This window comes from Pristiophorus japonicus, chromosome 12 (genome assembly GCF_044704955.1).
Source record: "Pristiophorus japonicus isolate sPriJap1 chromosome 12, sPriJap1.hap1, whole genome shotgun sequence".
Lineage (NCBI taxonomy): Eukaryota > Metazoa > Chordata > Chondrichthyes > Pristiophoridae > Pristiophorus > Pristiophorus japonicus.
In genome coordinates this window covers 38,181,313-38,205,899 of record NC_091988.1, presented here as the reverse complement: position 1 = coordinate 38,205,899, position 24,587 = coordinate 38,181,313, and the positions used below count along the sequence as shown (strand labels likewise).

Genomic DNA, 24,587 nt, shown 5'->3' with positions numbered 1-24,587 from the left:
CCAATGTTTGACATTTGAAGCTTTTTAAAGCAGTTGTTACTAGGTTATAAATATGATTCTCAGTAAAGCTCGTCTCTAGTCAATAGAAGAGCTAGATAGCATAGCCCAAACTTAATACCGTTGTAGCGGATCACAGCTCCAAATCTAATGGACTGTTACAGCTCTTTTAGCTGTCTGAATATTATCCACACTAACCTGAGAACTAGCTCTGAATGACCGAGATTTGAGAAATAGCAACAGCAATAATAATTTTGGCATCTTAAGGACTTATGAACTTGACGAAATGGGCCTTCTATAGGTCAAAAGGTCTGGTCAATATCAGGCCCTCCCCTAAAAATAGAATAAAAGTGACCTCCTAAAAGCTTGTCCTTTATTAAAGGGGATAGCCGGAGAGAAGAAAAATTACTTATCTTGCAACACTACTTTCTGATTTCAGAATTTCTGTGGAGATAATCAAATATAAATCTCAAGTGCCATATAACAGCAAATATAGTCAGCTTTTTATTAAACATGGCTATTTTAAATTCATCTCAAACTGAATCTTTAAGAGCATTCCATTATTTTTGCATTCCCAAACACAAAGAAAGTCAAAATCAAATAACTGCACTTACACATAATAGATGTGACACTGATGAGCAGACTCGGATGTACATGTTGATCAGCTTCAGACTCTTCCAGTTCTGAGGGAATTTGCTGGCCTGGCTGAGGAGTGCCAACAACTTGATGACAACAATTTTTCTGTTTTTCCAGGTCCTCCTTATCTTTTTGTGCATTAGTCTCATTTACTAGCTGACTCCTTTCCCTTCGCCACTTAATTAAGGCTACTCTGTCTCGTATTGACTTGGCAACAGTTTTGGAATCACATTCTTGAAAGAAGCCAGAGTCAATCTGCAGCAAAAACATCAATTAATTCAATGTTATAATGTACACAAATGTTCTCCCCATTACATAACAGTCTAATGAACAAAATTAATTTAAAAAAATTAAAATGACTGCAAATTTCAGATTTAGTCAATACTCTCAACTTTCAAACTGAAAGCTTTGTACTCCAAATTGTAGAAGAAATCAAATGACACCTGTTTAGTGTCTGCTGGCAAAGCAGAGTAAAAAGAAAGACATTTGTACTACTTTGATATTTAACATATTGAAGCTCTTCTCCATACCAAGTAAAATGCAAATAATACAATTGACAAATATTTTTTCCCTCCAACTCCCATCTTATATTTTGATGTTAGAAAATAGAACAATGTTCAACAATGTTCCAGGGAGAAAACTGAAGTTTGAACTACTTACGATTCCACATTTGATAATGCTAAAATTGAAAAGGCGGCAGCTTAAAGACATGCTGCTACTATTAATATCCTTAAAAAATTAAAACAATCTGAATTCCCATCTTAAATACTTTTCAAAATGTGAACAGAGTGCTGAGTATATTGAGGTTAGTGACTTAGAGAAGTTATTGAACTCGACAATGTGAAAAGGCAGTGAAGGTAAAATCATCAACTGAAAAGAAGCATGAAGGTTAACCATCACAATCTCCACCTTTAGCAATGAAAGAAGACATCGCAAATTCAGTGATCAGACCTTACCCTGCAGATACTCAACAAACCCAGCTCACCTGGACAACTGTGGCCTAACAGGTGCACAAGAACATAAGAAATAGGAACAGGAGTCGGCCATATGGCCTCTTGAGCCTGCTCCCCCATTCAGTAAGATCATGGTTGATCTGATCTTGGCCTTAACACTTTCCTGCCCGCTACCCATAACCCTCGACTTCCCTATAGTTCAAGAATCTGTTTATCTCAGCCTTGAATATATTCAATGACTCAGACTCCACAGCTCTCTGGGGTAGAGAATGCCAAAGATTCACGACCCTCTGAGCGAAGAAATTCCTCCTCATCTCCGTCTTAAATGGGCGATCCCTTATTCTGAAACTATGCCCCCAATTCTAGATTCCCCGAAGGGAAACATCCTCAGTATTCACCCTGTCCAACCCCCTCAGAATCTTATGTTTCAATAAGATCACCTTTAATTCTTCTAAACTTCAATGAGTACAGGCCCAACCAGCTCAACCTTTCCCCATAAGACAACCCCTTCACCCCAGGAATCAACCTAGTGAACCTTCTCTGAACTGCCTCCAATGCAAGTATATCCCTCTTTAAATAAGGAGACCAAAACTGTACACAGTACTCTAGGTGTGGTCTCACCAACGCCGTTAAGTTGTAGCAAGACTTCCCTAATGTTATACTCCATCCCCCTTGCAATGAAGGCCAACATTCCATTTTCCTTCCTAATTACTTGCAGTACCTGCATGCTAACTTTGCGTTTCATGTACAAGGATCCCCAGATCCCTCTGTACTGCAGCATTCTGTAGTCTCTCTCCATTTAAATAATATTCTGATTTTCTATTCATCCTACCAAAGTGGATAACGTCACATTTTCCCACATTATGCTCCATCTGCCAAATTTTTGCCCACTCACTTAACTAATCTAGATCCCTTCGCAGACCCTGTCCTCCTCACAACTTGCTTTCCCACCTATCTTTGTATCGTCAGCAAATTTGGCTACAATACACTCGGTCCCTTCATCCAAGTCATTAATATAGATTGTAAATAGTTGAGGCCCCAACACTAATCCCTGTAGCACCCCACCAGTTACTGTTTACCAACCTGAAAATGACCCATTTATCCCGACTCTCTGTTTTCTGTTAGTTAGCTAATCATCTATCTATGCTAATATATTACCCCCAACATCATGAGCTCTCATCTTGTCTAGTAACCTTTTATGTGGCACCTTATCGAATGCCTTTTGGAAATACATCTACTGGTTCCCCTTTATCCACCCTGCTTGTTGCTTCATCAAAGAATTCTAATAAATTTGTCAAACACGATTTCCCTTTCATATAACCATGTTGATGCTGCTTGATTGTATTATGGTTTTCTAAATTTCCTGCTACTTCCTTAATAATGGATTCCAGCATTTTCCCAATGACAGATGTTAGGCTTACTGGTCTATAATTTGCTGCTTTCTGTCTCCCTTTCTTGAAAAGGAGTTACATTTGCGGTTTTCCAATCCGCTGGGACCTTTCCAGAATCTAGGGAATTTTGGAAGATTACAACCCAATGCATCCACTATCTCTGTAGCCACTTCTTTTAAGATCCGAGGATGCAGACCATCAGGTCCAGGGGACGTGTCCACCTTTAGTCCCATAGTTTGCCTAGTACCTTTTCTCTAGTGATAATGATAGTTTTAATTTCCTTCCTCCCTTTTGTCCCCTGATTTTCTATTATTGGGATGCATTTAATGTCTTCTACCATGAAGACAGATACAAAATATTTGTTCAAAGTCTCTGCCATTTCCTTGTTTCCCATTATTAATTTCCCAGTCTCATCCTGAGGGACCAACATTTACTTTAGCTACTCTCTTCCTTTTTATGTACTTGTAGAAGCTCTTACTGTCTGTTTTTATATTTCTTGCTCTTTATTTTCTCATTTTTTGAGTCATCCTTTGTTGGTTTCTAAAATTTTCCCAACCATCTAGCCTACCACTAATCTTCGCAGCATTGCATGCATTTTCTTTCAATTTGATACCATCCTTAACTTAGTTAGCCACAGGTGGTTCATCCTTCTCGTAGAGTCTTTCTTTCTCAAATCGAATACATCTTTGTTGAGAATTATGAAATATTTCCTTAAATGTCTGCCACTGCTCATCTACCGTATTACCTTTTAATCTATTTTTCCAGAGCACTTTAGCCAACTCTGTCTTCATACCTTTGTAATTGCCTTTATTTAGGTTTAAGACACTAGTTTCAGACCCAAGTTTCTCACCCTCAAACTAAATGTGAAATTCTATCATGTTATGATCACTCTTCCCGAGAGGATCCTTTACTATGAGGCCATTAATTAATCCCGTCTCATTCCACATTACCAGATCTAAAATAGCCTGTTCCCTGGTTGATTCCACAATGTATTGTTCTAAGAAACTGTCCCAAATACACTATGAACTCGTCCTCAAGGCTACCTTTGCCGATTTGATTTGTCCAATCCATAAGATGATTAAAAAGTCGCTCACGATTATTGCAGTACTTCTCTTACAAGCTCCCATTCTTTCTTGATTTATACCCTGTCCGACAGTGTAGCTACTGTTAGGGGGGCCTATAGACTACTCCCAACAGTGACTTATTTCCCTTGCTATTTCTTATCTCCACCCAAACAAGTTCCAGTCCTATGCCCATCTGCAGCTATTCTGCACAGAAAGCATAGAGGCCACACAAGCCATGACCTGTTGCATTAACTCTTCAAACTCTGTATCACACCTGGTCTGCTGCCGAGTGAGCAACAAGATCAGCTATTGTAAAATCCGATCTCCCCTCCCCCCTACAATGAAAATGTGAGCAAACTATCTGTAGGATATCTAGTTGCCAAATCAGATATTCCACAGGCTGCATCTGGAACTGCACATCTAGCACAATGTCTGGGCTCCCTTAAATGCTCAGTTTCTTAACTAGTCTCTTGCCTAACCCAATAGGGCAACAACCTCAAGAGGACATTGTGGGCACCCAGTAAATAATGTGTCCCAGTCCTTCATTACATTTCCTGTTTATAATCACCTGCCAACAATCAAGACTCACTCCCATGCTTGTGCATTGCTAACCAACTGCACCTTATTGAATAGATACTTCTCTGTACTTGTCTAAGTACAACCTGACTTCAGGTGCATCATGTCTCTTCTGGATTTGTAAACTCTAGATTTTTTTTAATTATATAAGCATACACTTGTCCAGCACTGCTTGTGCCAGAACTGAATAAATCAATTTGGCTTGCTTAAGTGACCAAATATAATCAAATTGCAGGACTCCGACTATCTACTAACAGCAAAGACGACTACGGGTACCTTTAGGATGCAGTGGGGGAAATGGAGAGGAATGAGCTGGTTGTTTCATGATTGTGCATTAGCTGTGGCTCCTGCTAGTCTTATTAAATCAAGAGAGCACCAACGAAATGTAAAAATATGCACTCTTCTCAATCCACATCATAAAGTCAATCTCTGTGGTTTCTTTTCTAGAAGATACTTGTTATAACACAGTTTACTACCAAGCACTTAAAAAGGATATATTATATGTTATGACCCACTCCCCCACAACGAGCAGGGTTTGAAAATTTTAAAACATGGAACGAATCCCCAACCTGCTGCGTATGTGCCCATTGGCTAAAGTGGCGGGGCACTTCATTAACATATTGAAATCAGGCGCTCACATTGCACTAACAATTGCCACGTGGATTTTCTAAGGCTCGCAGCAAATGGGAGCCAGGAGCTGCCGGCTCAAGAAGGCAAGTGCCTTTTACAGCATTCAGTGGCCAGAAGGAGCAGCAGTTCTCTCCCTCACTGAAACCTTCGGCCTCCCCTCCACCAATCGCCCCTCCCTCACCCCGATCTCTTGCTCCCTACCTCATGCAATCAGCTCCTTACCCTTCTGCCTCCCATCCCCAAGCCCTAATCTCCCTTCTCCCGATTGCTGGGGACCATCCCCAAGGGTCCAACGGTTGTGGGCTCCTGCCGCTGTTATTTTGGCAGTCGGGCGGGAAGTGAAAGAAAAAGTTATAATGAGGTCCTATCGTTAAATGCGGCAGGATCTCTGCATGCTGTGTTTTGATCTTCATTTGAAAAATAGGGATGAACAACATATCTGAATGCATCAAGAGCTGTGAAAGAGTCCACATGCTCTCTAAAATCATTGCCTCTTACTGCAAGCTGAGAAGTTACAAAATAGGTGATCAGGGAGCACTGGGAAAACGGTCTAGCTTTTTACGAGCACTAAAATGGATTCTTATGATTTGGGACTGGGGATTTAATTGACTAGGAAACGTGTTTGGAAACACCTGAAATTATTCCAGGGGTACAGGGAACTGAATCTAGCAGCCTTGTGGAGGATGACAGCTTGGGATAATGAGATTAAACTGCCTTTGCCCCCTTTCAGACCTTCAAATGCCACTCCACCATGCTCCTGGTGGTCTCCTTCCCAGATCCTTGCACAGTCCCTTTTGTGCCTCAGGTCCCCTCCTTTTTTTAAAAAAAAACTTTTTTTTTTAAAGGAAGACTGCAACAACAAAATATATTTCCTTGAACAATCTTTGTTTTCTTTACTGTCAAAGAAATCACGCCTGCTCTAATCACAGACAGATAATAGAAAATAGCCTATGAAAGCTTTAAAAATTCAATTTGCTGTTTCTTTCAAAGAATTCTGGAGAAATTGAAACTCTCAAATCCTCACAGGATGAGGGGCAGTGCTTTGTATATGAACTTATGTTGATGTGCAAATTGAAAGTTGAGAAATTTTGTAAACTACACAAACTCTTCATACTCATTTCAATCAAATATTAATTTTAGGGGAAAACAAACCTGTTCAATAGCACCTTAAAATTAAACTCCACACACTTTTGGCCTCTCACCCTTGCTACAGAAGGAAAGCACCTCAAAAGTAACTTGGATGCCATATGTTAATGACAAGACCTAATACACTCGCCTTGTGTTAACCATCGAGGCCACCATCTCCATAGAATGTGACTGAACACATCACAAGTTAACTAATTTTCTCCGAAAATAAATTGGTGACCAGAAAGCAACTTGTTGTAAAAAAATCAAACTTTTTAAGGTCTACTAATGATATACTGCTATTGATTTTTCTTTACATTGTAGTAATGGTAGCCTTTAGCTTTTGTTAAGCAGGGAAGTACAAATCAATTTTCAAGTAGTGACCATTGAAATGTTAAACTGATGCTAACCCTACAGCAATGGTCAATTTCAGGATGAAGTAATTACCTGCATAATGAGGGAAATTAATTAAAGAGGTGCCATTGCTCACTATTTTCAGGCAGCTGATAATAGATGCAAGGACAATGAATGGTTCATCCTGCAAAAGCAAAACATCTGGGTAAGCATTATCTTTTTAATTGGGATTTCTGTAGAATGGGATATAATACAGAATCAAAGACAAACTTATAATTAAAGGTTTAATTTGGTGGAATAGCAATTATATATAACAAAAGTGAAACTATTGATAAAATAACAAAATATGGAAATTATAGCAATCACGTTTGCCCAATGGAAAAAGAGCTTTTGAGTAAGGAAACTCCTTTATCAACAGAAGTTATTGATAAGGACAAGTTCAATTACATACTTCATATACGGAGTTGTATTTTAACTTTATATAATCATGTAGTGCAAACATGTGGATTGTCACTGGATGGGGGGAGGGGAAATGAGAGAAGAGAAATATATAAAAAGTGGCAGTTTGTACAGAAAACTTGGATTTGAGAAAGGTTTGACCTGGTCAACCTGTATGCTGAGCTCAGAAGTGTAACACATTTAAGTCTCCAACCTATCCATGCCCTGGTGCGGATATAAGCAATAGTCCCTCGAAGCTGCATGACCACATGTACATGCAGTGTGAGGTCCCGCTTACCGGCTTTTGCATTGTAAAAACTGCACATGCGTGAAATTTTAATGGGCCGCACAGCCAGTTAAAGGGCCCGCGCACCAAAAAATTTAAAATTACAAGGAACATTGGTTGTAAGTACTGTTAAGTATGACTGCATGTACTGTATTATTATACACTATTAGCCACCAAGCTAACTGAAAGTTAAGCCATAGTAAACTAGTTCCAAGGACATATGAGTAGCTACTTTATTAGACAGGACTTTGGGACTTTATTAGACAGGACTTTGGGAATCCTAGCTCTCCATTCTAGAGAACGCAGCTTTTCCCTAATCAGGCTTTTGAAGGAGGTGCTCAACTTGCAGAAGTCCTTCATTCAGCAAACTAGACTGCTGTGCTTTAAAGGAAGCTTGGATTTCAGAGACTTTTCCAGCAAATGCAGTGTTGAACAATTCCATTTTAAACAGAGATTTATACTGACTGTTTAAGATTAGTGAGTCTTCCCCTTGACAGAGCATTTTTCTTTCCCACAATTTTTCACTCTGTCAGCCATCCATGCCCATAGCTCCAAGCAGATAACCCTCCTCAAACGTTTCTATTAAAACTGCTTGAAGTGAGAGAGCAAACTCTCTCGCCTGCAGAGAAACATACCCATCAGCATCTTGGCTAAGCACAGGAACTGTATGTATGGACAGTTAGAACTTTCAAAAGGGATAAGAAAATGAAAAGGCAAGCAATCCAGGCAGGCTATAAAAACGAGCTTTTTAAACCACGTACCTTTGTTGCTCAGGATATATTGGGTGTCAGCTTGGCTCAATTGGTAATACTCTCGTCTGTCAAAAGGTTATGGATTCAAGCCCCATTATGGACTTGAGTACATAATCCAGGCTGACATTTCAGTGGTGCTGAAGTGGATGCTGTATTGTTGGAGACACCCTTTTCTGGAGGCGACAAGAACCGCATATTCAAAGAACAGTAAAGAGTTCTTCTGGTGTCTTAACTCACATTCCCTACCTTAACCACCACCAGAAACAGATCAGTCACTCACTCATTTTCTGTTTGTTGAATCTGGTGCATTTGCCTGCATAACAATAGTGATTACATTTCAAAAGTAATCCAGTCATTTTAAGATGCTTTGGGAATTTCTGTGAATGTGACGAGGCACTCTTATAAATTCAAGTTATTTTTTCCATTTCTAACCAAGCTTTACCTTGCATTCTTAACAGTAAATGAATCTTACCATTTCTTGTGCAACATCGTCAGGATTTTCTTTATTCAAGTCAAAACTGAACTCAATAGCCCCATTGTCTTTGGGCTTGCCCTTCAGCTTCTTGGGATCTTCAACCCACAGTCTCATTGCTATTGAATTTTTTTTCCCATCATCTTCTTCAGCAAGTTCAACCCTTACCCCAGTGTCCTCCGCAAAGAATGCATGATTTAATAGATCCTTTATAGCATATCTGCAAAACAATTCGACACTCAAATTATTCAGCTTGGTAGAGTTTCTGCTTTTTGCACAACCAGCGATCTGGATGCAAATTGTGCCCACAATTGCGCCAGTTTTCAGAAGTGTTTCTCAGAGTTTCTAATCAAACTCAGTGTCATAATCGCCAAAAGCAAAATCTGCCATGAACCAGTGCAATCAGGCAGCGAATTGGAACGTATTTTAAAAATTTTGCTTAAAAAAATTGATATATTTAAGAGTGGTAATTTGGTGCAGTTTGATTAATACAACTGAAAATGGGTATCACACAAAAAATAAGCATTTGTAATCATAGTGTTAATTAATGTTTCCTGCGATTCTTTTGGCCCTGCACGGCCCCTTTAAGGTGCTGCATTGGCCATTCAAAATACCGCACACACGTGGTTTTTAACATTGAAAAGCTGTCTGCGCAGGTTCCCTGGAGCGCTGCGCAGCCGCGTACCTTACAGGAAACATCGATGTCAATCCATCACCTGTGAGCAACCCGATATTAAATTGCTGAAATTGACTTAAAAATTATATAGAACCATTTGCTAGTTATATTGGGGTACAGTAAGCAGTTTCTGAAATTAAATTTTTTTTAAAAATTACATTCAAAACCTTGTGCCCAAAAGAACCAGTTTAATTTTTAGTCTCCTCCAAGGTCTACAAACAAGCACAATTAGCGGAAACTCCCAACGGTGATTAATTTATCCTGGGGGCATGGCCAGTTTTGTGGACGGGGCCAGCTTCTAGCACGATGCTTTTTAAACTAGCATAAAAGATCGCAGAAACTCTCTGCGTTGGACGTAATTTGCACTTAAAATTCCACGAATTATGCCTACTTTATACAAATCGCACTGAAAAAACAAGCGGAAACTTTACCCCCTTATATTTATTGTCTTTGCAGCTGTACTTCACATTTCAGATGCGCTAAATGATTATAGGAAACCTTTACTACAACATGATTTATTTATATAGCGCCTTTAACGTAGTGAAACATTCCAAGACACTTCACAGGAGTATTGAGGCACAAAAAATGATACCGAGCCACATATGAAGAAATTAGGGCAGGTGACCAAGAGATATGTTTTAGGGAGCGCCTTGAAGGAGTATAGAGAGGCGGAGAGGTTTAGGCAGGGAATTCCAAAGCTTAGGGTCTAGGCAACAGAAGGCACAGCCACCAATGATTGAATGATTATAATCAGGGATGCTCAAGAGGGCAGAATTAGAGGAGCACAGACATCTCGGGGTTGTTGGGCTGAAAGAGATCACTGAAATAGGGAGGGGCGAGGCCATGGAGGGATTTCAAAACAAGAATGAGAATTTTGAAATCGAGGCGTTGTTTAACCGGGAGCGAGCACAGGGGTGAGGTGTGAGCGGGACTTGGTGCAAGTTAGGACATGGACAGCCGAGTTTTGGATCATCTCTAGTTTACATAGGGTAGAATGTGGGAGGCCAGCCAGGAGTGCGTTGAAATAGTCAAGTCTAGAGGTTACAACGAAAGCTTCAGCAACAGATGAGCTGAGGCAAGGGTGGAGACAGGATGTTACGGAGGTAGAAATAGGCGATCTTAGTTATGCTGCGGTTATGTGGTTGAAAACTCATTTCAGGGTCAAATATGACACCAAGGTTGCGAATAGTATGGTTCAGTCTCAGACAGAAGTTGGGGGAACGAGGGATGGAGTCAGTCGCTCGGGAATGGAGTTTGTGGCGGGGACTGAAAACAATGGCTTCAGTCTTCCCAATATTCAATTGGAGAAAATTTCTGCTCATCCAGAAGAAGTCAGACAAGCAATCTGACAATTTAGGGACCGTGGAGGGGTCGGGAGACCCCTTATCAAAAGGTTAAACTTTTAAAAAAAAATCTGACTTTACAGAAGCTATAAAACAAGTAAAACAACTGAGTTTATTGGTGAAAGTATGCTTTGTGGTTGAATTACATAACTAAATTCAATACAAATAATCAAACATTGCTCACAAATGTTAAATCAGTATTTATACACATGGTTAATACTGGGTAAATGCCGCATTGCACTATTCCACGTTGAATATCGTATACTGTTCTTTAAAAATAAATAATAAATAATAAAGACAAAAAAAACACTTTGTAAACTAAGTCAAGGACTCACTGATAACTGGCTAAAGGACATTTACTGCAAATGCCTTGTTAATAATATATAGTAATCAGTTATCAGGTCTGACAAACAATACACTCTTGTTCATAATTTTTTGTTACAAACCTCTCTTCTTTATTTTGGCAGATGCATTCTCCAATGATCTCTTTTATTTCTGGATCTGTGACCTTGCCAAAACTTGCTGGTTTCACACCCTGCAAATTTAGAACACAAAGTTGCACAAACTTATTTTACTGTTCGAGCTTGGAGAAATGTTATCAAAAAGATTCATGATCAATTACTAAAATCAATGTAAATTTCAAAACGTTCTTAAGTATAGATTCTTAAGTGTGGATTCTCCATAATTGCTGGTATCCTCAAATTGCATTGAACTGTCAATTTTAATATAACTACAGTACAATTAGCAATTCACTGAAATTATCCTGGAATACTCCATCACAACAACACTTTCCATTTTTAAATGCATGTAAAGATGAAACTTCAAATGGACATTTTGTTGGCAAAAAGTTGACTAAAGAAGTTTAAAAAAAACTAAATGTGGAAAAGCAAATGATAAAAAATAGCCAATACACAAATTACTACATACACAAATTACTAGATAAAGAACATGTGCTATATCTCACACATAAACACTATATTGGTGCCCCAGAAAATGTGACAGCTGCAAAATATGCTCATTGGTTAGCTATCAATTTTCCAGCAGAAACTCAAAGAAGCCATACTTCATCCATTGTAGCAAAATGTTACTCCTCTCGTCACGAACATATGAATTAAGCACCTCTGGGAAGTCAGTGACACCATGTGATCTTTTCACAGATCCGGGCAGAGGCTGTATTTCAAGCTATCTGGATCACTTGGTGATGAAAAGTACAATCAATCGCCTACTATAGGTCCCCGATCCCGTCTCAAACCCAACAACACACTCCTATAGAGTGAAGAATGGATTCTTGTCAATCAGAACACTATAATAAAAGGATAAATACAGGATAAATGACTCGATCCAAAAACACCGAGAGAAGATAATCTTTATCTGGCTGAGTTGCTCCTACCAGTGTCTCCCCTGGACGTGAAACTTGTTAAATTACTATACAAATCTGCACAACTATGCAGTCAATATACCCACCTGTAAATCCATATTGCTATATATAGCACAAAAAACAGTGCAAGATTCTTCTCTTTGCCTATACTGGACCATTAATTGCTAAATATTTGCTAGTTTCCCCTTTCAACTTGTAATCTTTGCAACATTTGGTATATTGCAGTACTTTAACATTTTATTTCATTGCCTTGAGCATATCCACAGTTTATACTTTGGAAGCTCACATATCAGACTGCTCAAGTCCAGTAACTGCACTTGCATTCGACTTTGTATCTGTGTGCATGATTTTACAATCAAGTCCTTTGGCATGGATATGAACTTTAATTTGCTTTAATTTATAGTTTTGGTGATTCCAAAGTTACTTTCCATCTCAAGCCAATAGACTCCTGCATCAACAAAGAACCTATTTTCAAGATTGAGGCTAAAATGAAGCTCATGTCGACTTGAAATATTGTTTCTTTATTGACCCGCCAAGTGACATACTTGAATAGGTCCAGGAAGTGGCTCCCACCATTTTTTCCACCTGGGATCCATACAAAAACACATCTTCTAGGAGAGTGAAGATGAGGATTCATCACGTTACCACTTCAGCATCAATTCAAGTGGTTTTCGGCTGTGGACTGATGCAAAAGTAACGAGGTGCAAGATCACCTCTACAAGTTTTATTCTGCTTAATCTATGCATCAGCTGTAGATTATAAACTTGGCTTTGCACCCAGCTGGAGGTAAAATTTCCACTTTTGAATCATTTCAGTGTTAGCAGAGGACTGAAACTGAAGCAACAGCAACATTTAAAGACCATCTTTAATGCACAAGATGTCCAAAGGCCCTACAGAGAGAAATAATGAGGAGTGGATGTCAAGCAATGGAATTTAAATTCAGTTAAATTAAATAAATCTGGAATAAAAAGCTAATATTAGTAATGGTGAGTATGAAACTACTGGATTGTCATAAAAACCCATTTGGATTACTAATGTCCTTTAGGGAAGGAAATCTGTCCTTATCCGGTCTGGCCTATATGTGACTCCACAGACCCACAGCAGTTTGTTTGACTCTTAACTGGCCTCTGAAGTGGCCTCGCAAGCCACTCAGTTGTATATGGTAGCTCACCACCACCTTCTCAAGGGCAATTAGGGATGGGCAACAAATGCTGACCTTGCCAGGGATGCCCATATCCTGTGAATGAAAAGGAAGGGGGCTTCAGGGAGGGCAAAGGGACTGAAAGCTCTACCTCTAATAATGGGGTAAAAGAAAAGGTAAAATGAAGAGGAATTTTGATATACATTAATGACCTGGATTTGGGTATACAGGGCATACTTTCAAAATGGACAGATATGGCAGATGAAATTTAATGCAAAGAAGTATGAAGTGATACATTTTGGTGGAGAGGCAATATGAACTAAATGTGTCAATTTTAAAGCGGGTGCAGGAACACAGACCTGGGGGTGCATCTACACAAATCTTTGAAGATGGCAGGATAAGTTGAGAAGGCTGTTAATAAAACCAGCTATCCTATATGCTTTATTAATAGAGAAACTGAGTACAAAAGCAAGCAAGTTATGCCAAATCTTTAGGCCTCAGCTGGAGTATCCAATTATATCCAATTCTGGGCACCACATTTTATTAAGGATGTCAAGGCCTTGGAAAAAGTGCAGAAGTGATTTACTCGAATGGTACCAGGGATGAGGGACTTCAGCAATGTACAGAGACTGAAGAAGCTGGGATTGTTCTTCTTAGAGCAGAGAAGGTTAAGAGGAGATTTGATAGAGGTGTCCAAAGTTATGAATGGTTTTGGTAGATGTAATGTCTGTAAGCTTGTAATAGTGTAGCTCCACACTGTGGATGTGGGCGTATTGTGTTACTGCAACTAAAGGTCAATAAATGAGTCAGCTGACCAAAAGCTTCCTGAACTTCTGAGATGCTGTCTGCCATTATAGAAAGCTGTGTGTGCTGTGCTCTGTAAATCTATCACATTTGGCGACGAGATGGGATTTTTTGGATGATATAAAGCTGAAATTTTGTTGAAGGATTCAGCCAGCCAACAGAATAACTTTGGAAGCTTCTCTGTCTTTGGTAATAGCTACAAAATTCGAGCTAAAAAAAGAAACGAGCACACAGTCTGCACTGCAGAGACAAAATGGTGGCATCCATAGCAGTAATGGGACACTTGGGTGAATACAAACGCGACCAGGAAAGGTTTAAGGCTTATGTGGACCGGCTAGAAATGTATTTCACTGCAAATCATATAATCAAAGTTCCAGAGAATGCAGATCAGAACCGGGCTGTGTTGGAACGGAAGCGCGCGATCTTCTTATCGGAAGCGGGTCCTGAATTGTAGGAAACCCTGGTAAATCTGCTTGTGCCTGACAAACCAAAGGATACAACGCTTAGAGATGTTAACGAAGCTAGAGCAGCAGTACAACCCCAAACCATTAGAAATTGCTGAAAGCTATCGTTTCGGTATACGAAATCAAAAGACTGATGAAAATATCGGAGTACATTGTAGCATTAAAAAAAGATTTCTATTCACTGTAATTTCGGAAACTTTCAAAACCGAGCATTGTGGGACTGTTTTGTTTGTGGGATGAAAAATGATGCGATCAGAAGTTATTGACGACGGATGACTTGATTTTTGAGATTGCTTGTCAGACAGTGAGGTCGATGGGCATGGCTGATCAATATTCCTGAGAATTTCATAATAATTATGGTCATCAATCAACCGTGGTGAATAGCCTGCAGATTCAAAATAAAAGACAGTGAGGGCCCAAAGTCTCAGAAACTGGAAAGTCTAACAGCACCAAAGTCACGTTATCGGTGCCTGGGACAACACATTGCCTTCACATATGGACAACTTTGAGCAGAGTGTTTCTTCTGCAGAAAGACTGGGCATCTTGCAAAGGCATGTCAACTGAAGGGTAAACCAGCTTTCAAAGCTATGAGTCCAGTTTTCAAAGCTACGAGTAGAAATCCGCAGAGACTACATCGCATGGAAGAACAACAGGACGAGGAGATGTTAGAGTTACATGTAATCAGGAGCACGAGGTTAATGGACAGCTATTCGAAAAGTATCAAAATCCACACAGAGGTTGCAGGATTCAAGATACCAATGGAATTCGACACAGGTGCATCTGTGTGTGCAGTACCGGAGTCGCTATACCTCGACAAATTGCATGATTTCCTACTGGAGAAATCCAAGATGGAGCTACGAGGCTACTCGGGAGAACACATTCCTGTGGTAGGTCGTATCACCATACCGGTGAAATACAAGGATCAATTTCAGAACTTGCCTCTAATAGTAGTGAAAGGAGTCAAGCCTGCCTTACTAGGAAGAAATTGGTTGAGATCACTGATGCTGGATTGGAATGAGATTTTCCATGTTGAAACAAGATTTGCATCAACGGATGATGTTATCAAGAGTTAGCCGAAGGTGTTCGGCGAAACAGGCAGTCCGATCCAAGGCTTCAGGGCGAGTGTCAGGGTACAGAAGGACGCTAAATCGGTTTACTGCAAGCCACGTTCCGTACCATATGCACTCAAGGAGCAAGAACTCAAAAGACTAGAGACTGAGAACATTATTTCTAAGATAGATTGATGTAATTGGGCTACACCCATTGTTGTTGTACCCAAGTCCAATGGTAAGGCAAGACTGTGTGGTGATTATAAAGTAACCATAAACCAGAGGTTAATGTCTCCAATACATTGCCAAATATAGAAGATTTATTCACAACACTCACAGGTGGTCATATCTTCTCTGGATCTTACAAATGCCTACTTACAGCTTGAACTAGATGAGGAGTCCAAGTCATGCTTGACTATAAATACTCATCTAGGCCTATATCAATTTAATAGGCTACCGTTTGGAGTGTCTTCTGCCCCTGACATATTCCAAGGGGTGATGAACCAGATTTTGCAAGGTATTGAAGGGGTAGTTTGTTATTTAGATGACATACTAATTTCAGCACCAATTAGGCAAATTCATAACATATTGAATGAAGTCCTCAAACGGCTAGAGAAGCCCAGAGTACGAGTGTCTGCTTGCAAGTGTGAGTTATTTCAAAACTCAGTGGAGTACTTAGGGTACAGAGTAGACAAAGCTGGTTTACATCCAACCATGGGAAAACTGGATGCAATTAGAAATACACCCTCTTCCAGGAATGTCACAGAACTTCATTCATTCTTGGGTCTTTTGAACTATTATGGGAAGTTCCTACCAAATTTGGCTACAGTATTACATCCACTGAATGAACTTTTGAAAAAACAGGTCCATTGGAGGTGGTCAAAAGAATGCGATACAGCATTCAAGGAGTGTAAAAGCAAGTTGATATAGTGAACTAACATTGTGCTCTCCAACATATCGAAGGAGATTAAGCTAGCATGTGATGCCTCTCCATATGGAGTTGGGGCAGTAATCTCGCATGTATTACATGGTGGGGAGGAGACACCAAATGTTTTTGCTTCACGCACTCAGTGCCAGTGAGAGTAATTATGCGCAAATCGAAAGGGAAGCTTTGGCAATCATTTTTGGGGTCAAGAAGTTCCACAAATACTTACATGATCTTAAGTTTACCATCGTTACGGACCATAAGCCCGACTGCAATCCTCCATCCAAAGTCCCCAGTTCCAACATTAGCAGCAGCCAGAATGCAGAGATGGGCTTTGATTTTGTCAGCATATACATATGATATTGAATACAGACGATCAGCTAATCACAGTAATGCTGATGCTATGTCTAGATTGCCTTCCCCATCATAAGTTACACCCGATAGGGAAGAAGTGTTCTATTTTTCATACATTGATGAACTGCCAGTCACAGCTGAAGAGATTGGTAGAGCAACCAAATGTGACCCAGTAATGTCAATGGTGTATGATTATATTGCAAATGGATGGCCAAACCAGATAACAGACAAAGATATTCATCCATTCTTCATTCATAGGAATGAATTATCAGTCGATAAAGATTGCATCATCTGGGGTGCAAGAGTGGTTATACCAAATAAATTCAGGTCCAAATTATTAGGAGACCTCCATGACCAGCACCGTGGGAATGTGCTTGACCAAGCATTTTACACGCAGTTACTTACAGTGGCCAGGTCTTGATAAAGATAGAGAGTACATCATAAGTCATTGTACGACATGTCAATCGGTAAAGCAAGCAACCACCATCAGTACCATTAGCGCAATGTAAATGGCCTCCCAGGGTGTGGCAAAGGCTACATATTGATTTTGCTGAGCTAGAAGGACAACAATTGTTCATTGTGATTGCTAGCCATTCGAAGTGTGTCAAGGTGTTTCCAATGTGGAAAATAACAAGTAAAACATTAGACATTTTACAAAGTTTATTTTCTTCATTTGGCCTCCCAGACGAAATTGTTTCGGATAATGGACCACAATTCTGTTCAGAAGAATTTGCACAGTACACGAGCAAAAATGGTGAAACATCCCAAGATTCCACTGTACCATCCTGCTTCAAATGGTGCAGTAGAGACCACTGTACAAATTGTAAAACGTGCCCTCATAAAACAAATGTTAGATCCAAATCCAAAGAAGCGACATTTGTCATTGGATCACAAATTGGCTAATTTTCTAATTACGAATCGTAATATTCCTCATACAAGTACTGGTAGAACACCAGAGAGTTTCTCAAACGACAGCCATGAACCAAATTCTCGTTGTTAAAACCAAATTGGGCACAGCCTGTAGAAGAGACACAATTAAGACAGAAAGAGAATCATGATAGAGGTAGAGTAAGAGAGAAATGTGAAATTAAATCAGAAGGAGAGAGTGACGAACCATCACCATAAATGGGTAAAGTGGTTACTAGGAAGAGTAGTGAAGATATGTGGTCCTCGCACATATTTGGTCAAGATGTTTGATAATGGACAGGTTAGGTTTGTTCACATTGATCACATTTTACCGACAGACATGGAAGGAGTTGAAGGTGGGAATGATTCAATGATTTCTGACTCATCAGATAGTTTTGATACACCCGTAGCATATCCGACATCTAGTGTACTGGAAACAAATCAAAGAGAAAATCAGAATTTAAGTCAGAGTCCAAGTCAGGAAAACAAAGAGTCTGAAGTTAGAGTGAGTTCAAATGAAAATCAAGGAAATCCCTTGGAGGAAAACGTTTCTCAGGACGAGCCTCAAATGAATGAGTTTGGATTCAACACCATGTTTGGAAGGTTCTGTTCGAGAGCAAAGGTACCTCTTCGAAATAGAAAACAAGTGGTTAAGCTTAATTTGTAAATATGGCAAAATAAGTCCATATCCTTTGTTATGTATAAACATGAAAGTTATTCATGATGATTGTTATAACTTCATTAAGGAGGGAGAAGTGTAATGTCTGTAAGCTTGTAATGTTGTAGCTCCACACTGTGGATGTGGACGTATTGTATTACTGCAACTAAAGATGAATAAATGAGTCAGCTGACTACAAGCTTCTGGAACTTCTGAGATGTCTGCCATTATAGAAAGCTGTGTGCGCTGTGCTCTATAAATCTATCACAGTAGAGTAAACAAGGAGAAACTGTTTTCAGTGGCAGAAGGGTCGATAACCAGAGGAAACTTTTTTTTTTTTTTAAAAACACACAGCAAGCTGTTGTGATCTGGAATGCAATGTCTGAAAGGATCGTGGAAGCAGATTCAGTAGTATCATTCAGGAGGATGAATTTCCACATGAAGTACTATTTCTCTATTCTACTTAGCATATAGAAAGATTGGAGATATTTAACTTAGAACTGTCTTGCCATAGCCTTGACATTTCCACTAAGTCAAAGAGCTGCTCAATTATAAATTTAAATTATAAATGTACTTTTAAATGTGTAAACACTTTTTAATATGTAATTGAAAACTTATGACGGATACCATTATAAAATAGCCACAGCCAAACAGAACTTCATGCAGATGGACAAGATAATTCAACTGAAAGTGACTGGGTTTGTAGCCCACAAGTGGATATACAAGTGTGTCCTGGCTGGTATTTGATTTTTAAAAATTAAGTTGATAGCTTCATGCCATCAAATAAGCAAAACATACATTTACTTGCATTATTTCCCCCTCACAAACATTAATCTGTCTAATTATTTTGACATAATTGATAAGTAGCATGTTTTATACATTCCAACTGGCTGACGAAGATATTTAGCTCCAATAAAAAAAGCAGACCCCAAAGCACTTTATAAATTTGAAATGACACCATCATTTCATATGGTCACTCTGAGCCCCATTCATGTATTTGACAATGGCCTATTGGGGAGGCACTGGCAGAAGTTAAGGCACAAGTTACCTTTCTGCTTTGACAGCCATGCTGGGTACAAGGAAAGCAGAAAGGGAGAAAATATTTTATCATTTTATATTTTTATTCCACTTTGATGACCTTCAGGCAGTATTCTTTGGTCCCACTGGACCTACTTTGAGACACAGTAGCTCCTAAGATAATGGGGCTGAATTTGCAGCCCCTACAGGTGCGTATGAGGTGCGCTCACCCCTGTAGGGGTCCCACAGGTTCCAGGTTTAGGCATGTACTGTGCATACGCTGAAACCCAGAACTTGTGGTCAGTCAAAAATCCTCTTGACAGATCATGCAAATCACCTGCAAATGAGCATCTGAGGGCAGAGTGTGGAGCTATTTGCCCAACTTCTGCCCAGCGAATGCTTTTTAAATTCTTACGCATGGTAAAAGCAGGCATAAGGTATGCGGAGTCAGAGGAAATGTATTAGCATGGATCGAGAATTGGCTGGCGAACAGAAAGCAGAGAGTCGGGATAAATGGGTTCTTTTCGGGTTGGAAATCGGTGGTTAGTGGTATGCCAAAGGGATCGGTGCTGGGACCACAACTGTTTACAATATACATAGATGACCTGGAAGAGGGGACAGAGTGTAGTGTAACAAAATTTGCAGATGACACAAAGATTAGTGGGAAAGCGGGTTATGTAGAGGACACAGAGAGGCTGCAAAGAGATTTGAATAGGTTAAGCAAATGGGCTAAGGTTTGGCAGATGGAATACAATGTTGGAAAGTGTGAGGTCAAGCTCCTTGGGAAAAAAAAAAACAGTAAAAGGGAATATTATTTGAATGGGGAGAAATTACAACATGCTGAGGTGCAGAGGGACCTGAGGGTCCTTGTGCATGAATCCCAAAAAGTTAGTTTGCAGGTGCAGCAGGTAATCAGGAAGGCGAATGCAATGTTGGCCTTCATTGCGAGAGGGATGGAGTACAAAAGCAGGGAGGTCCTGCTGCAACTGTATAGGGTATTGGTAAGGCCGCACCTAGAGTAGTGCGTGCAGTTTTGGTCATCTTACTTATGGAAGGATATACTTGGAGGGGGTACAGAGACGATTCACTAGGCTGATTCCGGAGATGAGGGGGTTACCTTATGATGATAGATTGAGTAGACTGGGTCTTTACTCATTGGAGTTCAGAAAGATGAGGGGTGATCTTATAGAAACATTTAAAATCATGAAAGGGATAGACAAGATAGAGGCAGAGAGATTGTTTCCACTGGTCGGGGAGACTAGAACTAGGGGGCACAGCCTCAAAATACGGGGGAGCCAATTTAAAACCGAGTTGAGAAGGAATTTCTTCTCCCAGAGGGTTGTGAATCTGTGGAATTCTCTGCCCAAGGAAGCAGTTGAGGCTAGCTCATTGAATGTATTCAAGTCACAGATAGATAGATTTTTAACCAATAAGAGAATTAAGGGTTACGGGGAGAGGGCGGGTAAGTGGAGCCGAGTCCACGGCCAGTTTAGCCATGATCTTATTGAATGGCGGAGCAGGCTCGAGGGGCTAGATGGCCTACTCCTGTTCCTAATTCTTATGTTATGTTCTTATAAGGCCTGCTTTTACCAACATAAGAGTTTATCACTCATTTATACATTAAATACTCATTTATGCATTAAATACCCTAATAAGGAAATTTATTTTTAGCCCTGTTAAAACATTTTTAAAAATGCTAATTTTTTTTGTATAAAATATTTAATTAAATGGCATTTTAATTCTTTAATATGTAATTAAAAAAAAAAATTTAATTCATGTGTTTGTGTATTTTTGAAGTGATTCCCATTCACACTTAAGGTGATGCCGTACAAATGGGAACCCCATAAGTATGAATTGAGATTCCCTTCTTTTATTGGTTGGACTAGCCCACATTATCCCAGGGACTCTTGCAAACCGCATGCGTCCCTGGGATACGTGGGTCTCTATGCAGGTCTACGAGTAGAGGCCCAGGAGCTCGAATCTACGAACCTTCCGGATCACCAGGTAAATTCGTAGATTTTTTGTAGGTTGGAGGCATCCGCCCGCAGGAAGTCTCCGACCACAATTACTATTTTAATGAGTTTTTTGCCTGACTGAATTACCTCACTGCCTCAAAAAGAGCTAAATAAATTTCACAGTACGAATTACCTGGAAAGCAACTGCTATCAAAATGAAAACAACAAATGTGTCTTGCCGAGCCACTTTCCCCTTAAATTCCATGGGTTTCCATCATCTTAACACACCTCCTGTGTGGCACTGCCTCTGATCTGTCACGCTGCTTGTCTGACATCCAATATTGGATGAGCAGAAATTCCATTCAACTAAATATTGGGAAGACTGAAGTCATCGTCTTTGGTCCCCCCCACCCCACAAACTCCGTTCCTTGCCCACCGTTTCCATCCCTAGCAACTGTCTGAAGCTGAGCCAGACCTTGGGGTATTGTGTTTGACCCCGAGCTGAGCTTTCAACCACATATGCGCTCCATCACCAAGACTGCTTATTTCCACCTCAAACATTGCCCGACTCTGACCCTGCCTCAGCTCATCTGCTACTGAAACTCTCATCTATGCCTGTGTTACCTCTAGACCTGACTATTCCAATGCTCTCCTGGCTGGCCTCCCATCTTCCATCCTACATAAACTTGTGCTCATCCAAAACTCTGCTGCCCGTATCTTAACTTGCTCAAAGTCTTGTTCAACCATCACCCGTGCTTGCTGACCTACACTGGCTCCCGGTCCAACAACGCCTCAATTTTAAAACCTTCACCCTGGTTTTCAAATGTCTTCATGGCCTTGAGCCTCCCTATATCTGTAACCTCCTTCAGCCCTACAAGCCTTTGAGATCTCTGCACTCCTCCAGTTCTGTGGATCCCCAATATTAATCGCTTCATCATTGACAGCCGTGCTTTCAGGTGCCTTGGCCCGAAACTCTGGAATTCTCTCCCTAAACCTCTCCACCTCTGTCCCCTCTTTTAAGATGCTCCTTAAAACCTACCACTCTGACCAAGCTTTCGGCCATCTGCCCAGATATTTCTTTCTGTAGCTCAGTGTCAAAAATGTTTTTGTTGATCGCTTGTTAAGCGCCTTGGGACTTTTGCTACATTAAATGCACTATATAAATGTAAGTTGCTGTCATTGTCGAATGGTTTCTGAAAATCCATATATACACAACATCGACTGCACTACCTTGATCAACCTTCTCAGTTATCACAACAAAGAATTCAATCAAATTAGTCAGACACTGATAGCCTTTAACACATCCATGCTGGCTCCCTTTGATTAACCCATGCCTTTCTGAAAGAAAGTTTATTTTGTCCCCGATAATGGTTTCCAATAACTTCCCCACCACTGATGTAAAGGTAATACAAGAGCAAAATTCTGGGATGCTGGAACCTGCAATAAAAACAGAAAATACTGGAAATCTCAGCGGATCAGGCAGCATCTGTGGAGGGAAAAACAAGAGTTAATGTTTCAGATCGATGACAATCTGACGAAGGGTCATCGACCTGAAACATTAACTCTTGTTTTTCTCTCCAGATACGGTCGACCTGTTGAGATTTCCAGCATTTTCTGATGTAAAGCTGATTGGCCTCTAGTTTCCTGATTTATCCCTCTCCCCTTTCTTGAATAAGTGTAGCAACCCTCCAGTCATTCTGAACTACTCCTGTATCCAATGAGGACTGAAAGCTTGTAACCAATGCCTCTGCTATTTCTACCATTGCTTGTTTCAGCAGCCGAGGATGCATTCCATCTGGACCAGGTGACGTGGCAAATTTGAGCAATGCTAATCATTTTAGTACATCTCCTCAATCTAATACAATCCTGTTCATAGCTTCCTTCCCTGCTTTTAGTGTATAATTCACATCATTTGCTTTGTATGCGAAAACAGATGCAAAGTACTCATTTAATTTTTTAGCCGTGTCCTCTGCCTCTAAATGAAGATTTCCCTTTGGATCCTTAATACGCCCAATATTTTCACCACATAACCTCGTACATTTTATATGTTTAGAAAATGTTTGACAGATCAATTTAATATTTCCTGCTAATTTTTTCTGATGAAAGGTCATTGACCTGAAACGTTAACTCTGTTTCTCTCCACAGATGCTGCCTGACCTGCTGAGTAGTTCCAGCATTTTCTGATTTTATTTCAGATTTCAAGCATCTGCAGTATTTTGCTTTTGTAATCTTTTCTCGTAACCTCTCTTTGCCTCCCATATTAACTTTCAATTCCCTCCTATACTTTCCATAATATTCCTGGTTAACGTAATCTTACTTCTGACGTTTGTCATAAGCCTCCTTTTTCGGTTTTATTTGATCATTTATTTCCTGCGTCATCCAGGGCACATTAAGCTTTGGATGCTCTACCTTTTCCCTTCAAAGTAATATGCCTAGTTTGTACCCAATCGCTTCCCTGAATGCCTTGGATTGCTCAGTTATTGTTTTACTGTACAATTGCCTATTACAATCTACCTGCACTCGGTCCTTTCTTAAATCACTGAAATTAGCTCTTCCCCAGTTGAGCATTTTTACCTTCGACATTTTCTGGTCTCTGTCCATAATTACTCTAAACTGAATTATGTTGTGATCACCGTTAACTATATGATCTCCTACTGTAATACACTCCAGTTGCCCTACTTCATTTCCCACAACCAGATCCATCACTGCTTCCTTCCTTGATGAACTGGAGACATATCAAAAATTCCTCCCCTTCCCTTAGCATTGTATTTTTCCCAGTCTTTATTAGGATAATTAAAAAGTTTCCTGTTAATATATTTTTGTTACACACCTTTGGAATGTGTCAACAAATTTACTCATCTATCCCCTTCTATTCCTTAACTCAAGCCAAATAGATTCAGTCTTAAAACCATCGAGCATATCATTTCTATTTAGAGCTGGATCATCCTGAATCAATACTGCCACAACCTCTCCTCTTTCTCATTCTCTATCATTCCTGAATACTTGGTAACCAGGAACATTAAGAACCCATTCCTGGCCTTGTTTGAGCCATGTCTCTTAATGCAACCACGTCATAATCCCATGTGGCAACTTGTGCTCACCAAACTTATTAGTTACACTGCAGGCATTGACATCCATACAAAATAATACCTCCTTTGTCACTTTTGCTATTTTACTCAATCTGGTCCCTGCAACTTTTGGAATATTTCTAATTTTATTTTCATATATCTCTGTCCTGTGATG

General features: G+C 39.9%; 1 protein-coding gene across 4 annotated transcripts in view; it reads right to left on the bottom strand.

Annotated features, from left to right (window-relative positions):
* The window catches only part of LOC139277193 (serine/threonine-protein kinase WNK2-like), a 218,827-nt gene that overhangs the window by 124,002 nt on the left and 70,238 nt on the right, over positions 1-24,587 (bottom strand). For all 4 annotated transcript variants that reach the window (XM_070895317.1, XM_070895318.1, XM_070895319.1 and 1 more), the window contains exons 5-7: positions 11,140-11,228; positions 8,675-8,894; positions 612-888 (exon numbers count right to left, since the gene is read on the bottom strand). In XM_070895317.1, the coding sequence (XP_070751418.1) occupies positions 612-888; positions 8,675-8,894; positions 11,140-11,228 (586 nt within the window). The remainder of the gene's footprint in view (positions 1-611; positions 889-8,674; positions 8,895-11,139; positions 11,229-24,587) is intronic.